Here is a 3,972-nt window from a genome sequence, read left to right on the forward strand (position 1 = left end):
GTTCAAACCCACCAGCCACTCCTCGGAAGGAAGATGGGGCAATCTACTTCCGTAATGATACTGCCTCTGCCTCAGAAACCCAAGGAGGGGTTGCTATGAGTTGGGTCCGACTCGATGGCACATAACAACAACAAATATATATATATTCAGATCTTGTAACCCAAACAAATTTCTTCTAAGAGAAACCATACATATTCACTGTAATTTTTTTTTTGCTTTCATCTCTAGAAAATCAATTTTTTTTTGCTTTCATCTCTAAAAATGTGTATTCTTTTTGTTGTTAGCATTTTCTCAATATTATCTTTCAACTCTTTCCTTTCTGCCTCTTAATTTCTAGGGCAGCTGCTTTTGCAGAGAAGAGTAAGTAAATATTATATTATCACAAGGACAATGTATTATTTTGTGTGGAGCAAAAGGGTCCACATTTTAGAGTATCAGTTTTATATATTAAATAAGAAACAGCATGCCTTTTAGCCCCAATTTGAAAACCCTTATGACTTCAAACACCTGTACTTACAATTCCTCAACAACATATGCTAATGTTAAGTGGCCTTAGTCCACCTTTTCAGCTTTAGCTCATTGCTAGTTCCTCTGGCCTCCTTTCTCGCTCCCATTCTCCACTTACCCTTGCAGAAATCCTGTACTTACTTGGGATTCTTTTCATTTCCTGAATGTATCATAGATCTACATGGCATGGCTTTTCCCTGCTTTTAAACTTTGGTGCTTTTCCTCAAAGCCCAGTTCACATGCCATATTTCCTTTAGTTTTCATGATCTCCCCAGATACAGAATTACTTCCTTATTTGTGTTCCCTTGGCACCAGTTTATACTTCAACTATATATATATTTGCAAGAACATGTGGTGGTGCAGTGGTTAAAGCATTTGGCTGCTAATCAAAAGGTCAATGTTTGAACTTACCAGCTGCTCCATGGGAGAAAGATGAAACAGTCTACTTCTGTAAAGATTTACAACCTTGGAAACTCTATGAGGCAGTTCTACTTTGTCCTATAGGGCTGCTGTGAATTGTAATCAACTTGATGGAAGTGGATTTGGTTTTAGTTATATATATTTTCTTTTGTGACCTTTCCTAGGAGAGTACAAACTCCTATTTGTATTCATGTTTTTATTGACATAGTGCTTAGCACAGGGCCAGCCCCATGGGACTAGTCCAATGAATGTTTTTTCAAATTAATCACTTTAATTTTACAGATCGTGGAAAGGTGATTGGTGGCTTACCTGATGTGGTGACTATAATGGAAGGCAAGGTAAGGATACATTGTTGTTGTTGTTGTTGTTATGTGCTGTCGAGTCAGCCTCGACTCATAGAAGGATGAAAAGACTGAGTAAGGATTTAAGCATAATGTACTACAATCCCCTCATTTTATGGCTGAGCCAAGGGAAGCCTGGAGGGTGTTCTGTATGCCCCTCAGCTTGTAGGCAACCCAGTCTCCTCACTCACTCTCTTCTCTGTGCATCTGCCTTATCCTTTGTTCCCTCTCATTATTTTTGTGTTAGGGAAGGAGCTAATATTTAATATTCTGAATTCGTGAAAATGCCTTTAAGACCACAGGAAAGCTTTGTGTAACTCAGGTACCTCAAAGCAGGAATTGTGGTAACTGTTGTTCAGGCCCTGAGGGCCACACCAGGTTCCGATGACATCTGCTCTGTGGCCATTCAAAGGACTAGCTTAACAGACATGACAGACCTCCTCTCTGTAGGAAAATGTAAGCCACACTGCTTCAAGTGTAAAATATTATAACTTTTAGAAGATGATTAAAAAAAAGAGAGAGAGAAAAACTTGTTCCAATTTTCAAGGTTATTTTGTAATAAGTAAAGGAAGCTACTTATTGTAGTTTTAATTTGTTGGCTTGCCAGTGAAATTATTGATATCTAATTGGTACTTCTCTGGTTGCTTCAGTGATTCTAACTCAATGTCACTAGGACATAGGTACTTGAGAGAGTTTTATGAGGCCAAAATACAAAAATTTATAGACCTTTTCTTAAGCAGTTAAAGAAAATCTAGATAGCTCCTGAGACTGAATAATCATGGATCTCATAATAAAGATGTAATTGAGAAATTAGAAATAGTTTTACTTTATCATAGTCTGGAAGCATGTTTTAACTAAGTGTCAAGAATGCATTTGCTGCATTGAATTTACTAGTTATAAGACAGTATATTCTCTGGCTTTGCCATAGAGACTAGAAAAATGAATCCATAAGTCTAAAGATAAAGGACATTTAGAAACAGGCTAAATATGTATATTGTAAAATGTAGAGCTTAATTATGTTTAAATTCTTTAAGGAGTTTAGACCATGGATTAAAACTGAGCATAAGTAGAAAAAATTATCACTGATTTTTCTCATTAGCTCTTCTATGAAATGTGAACTTCTTTGTGTCTTGTTCTCCTTTGCATATCTCATGTCTAGCATAGTGCTGAGTACATAAAAAGGGCTTGTTGATGAAATAAATGATGTGAAGAACTGATAAATATAACAAAGTGACTGAGTGCTAATAAAATACAGAGAGGTAATATAATTTTTTTTTTCCTAATTTTTCTTTCTCTGCTCACTTCTCTTTTGAAGACTTTGAACCTGACCTGCACAGTGTTTGGAAATCCTGACCCTGAAGTGGTTTGGTTCAAGAACGACAGGGACATTGAGCTCAGTGAACACTTTACAGTCAAAGTGGAGCAGGCCAAATATGTCAGCATGACCATCAAAGGTGTCACTTCTGAGGATTCAGGGAAGTACAGCCTCAATGTCAAGAATAAATATGGAGGTGAAAAAATCGATGTCACTGTCAGTGTGTACAAACATGGTGAAAAGATACCAGAAGTGACACCACCCCAGCAGGCTAAACCAAAGCTCATACCAGCATCTACCTCTGCATGAGCTGAATAAAACAAGTAATGATCTGGATATGGGGGAAAAGGAAAAAAGAAAAAAAAGCTTGAAAAACATCAGAAGTCTGTGTGTTTGTTCCAAATAAATAACAATAATCTGAGTGAAGTCATGTGTGGGTAGATAATTGATCATACATTATGCTTTTAATTTTTGTACTTACTATTATGTTGTGCTCATCTAACAAAAAAAATCTAATGCTTTCTAGAAGGGTAAACAAGTTATGTTTACCTAAGAATAATGAACAGATACCTGAAACAGAATATATGGAAAGATCATCAGTAATATGTTCATTGCTATTTGTACATGGAAGTGATAACTAGTACATTAGCAGCATGTGGTGGTTCTGTACAAAGTCATTGTCCATACTTACAACTGTATACTTTGATAGTCAGACAATTCTCATAACTCTGCAGTCATGGTTGTGGAGCCACTTAAGCATGTGAACCTAGTTATACTCTGTATTCTCTTGCTATAGGCTAATAAAACTTTAAAAGATACCTTGTGTGGTTCTCCTGTACCAAATCACACCTAACTACTTCTGTTTACTCTTCTGGCTTGTTTAATTATGGATTATTGTGCAATTTCACAGCTGGTAGTTTGCAGACAGTGTGCTTCCAGTCCAGAGAGCCAGAGATGGTAAATCACACTCACTGTAGAGCTCCCTCAAATGTTTTATCCTTTAGGGCTTGGTGAGAAGGCAGCTGAAACTGGTCACATAGGAAACCACACTGTCATTATTCCTAAGATAGTGTGTATTTTTGTGCAAGGCATAGAAATGTTAAGTGGTTATCATACTGCGAATCTAAAAATCTCTGCAGAGATTTTAGAAAATGCATGAATAACCATGATTTTTGCTCTGTTTTAGTGTGCTAGTTAATTAGTAAGGGATTAAAAAAAAAAAAAAAGAAAGAAAATACTCACTTGAAAAGATCACTGCAGTCACCAGGGAGGAAAAACAAAAACTTGGCTGACTATAGAAGTTCTCTTGGTGAAGAGTTACAGAGCAAATTCACTTTCCATACAACAGTTCACATATACTTTGTCTCATGTCATTGACCACAGTTTACC

The 3,972-nt window shown here is 36.6% G+C and overlaps 1 protein-coding gene across 1 annotated transcript in view; it reads left to right on the top strand.

Moving 5' to 3' along the window:
* MYOM2 (myomesin 2) overlaps positions 1-2,892 on the top strand; it is a 164,728-nt gene extending 161,836 nt beyond the window's left edge. Inside the window, exons 34-36 of the mRNA XM_007944429.1 lie at positions 338-360; positions 1,210-1,265; positions 2,584-2,892. Of these exons, the coding sequence (XP_007942620.1) occupies positions 338-360; positions 1,210-1,265; positions 2,584-2,892 (388 nt within the window). The remainder of the gene's footprint in view (positions 1-337; positions 361-1,209; positions 1,266-2,583) is intronic.
* Positions 2,893-3,972: the final 1,080 nt, after the last annotated feature.

Source organism: Orycteropus afer, unplaced genomic scaffold (genome assembly GCF_000298275.1).
Source record: "Orycteropus afer afer isolate SDZICR_OR568_19922 unplaced genomic scaffold, OryAfe1.0 scaffold00125, whole genome shotgun sequence".
NCBI lineage: Eukaryota > Metazoa > Chordata > Mammalia > Tubulidentata > Orycteropodidae > Orycteropus > Orycteropus afer.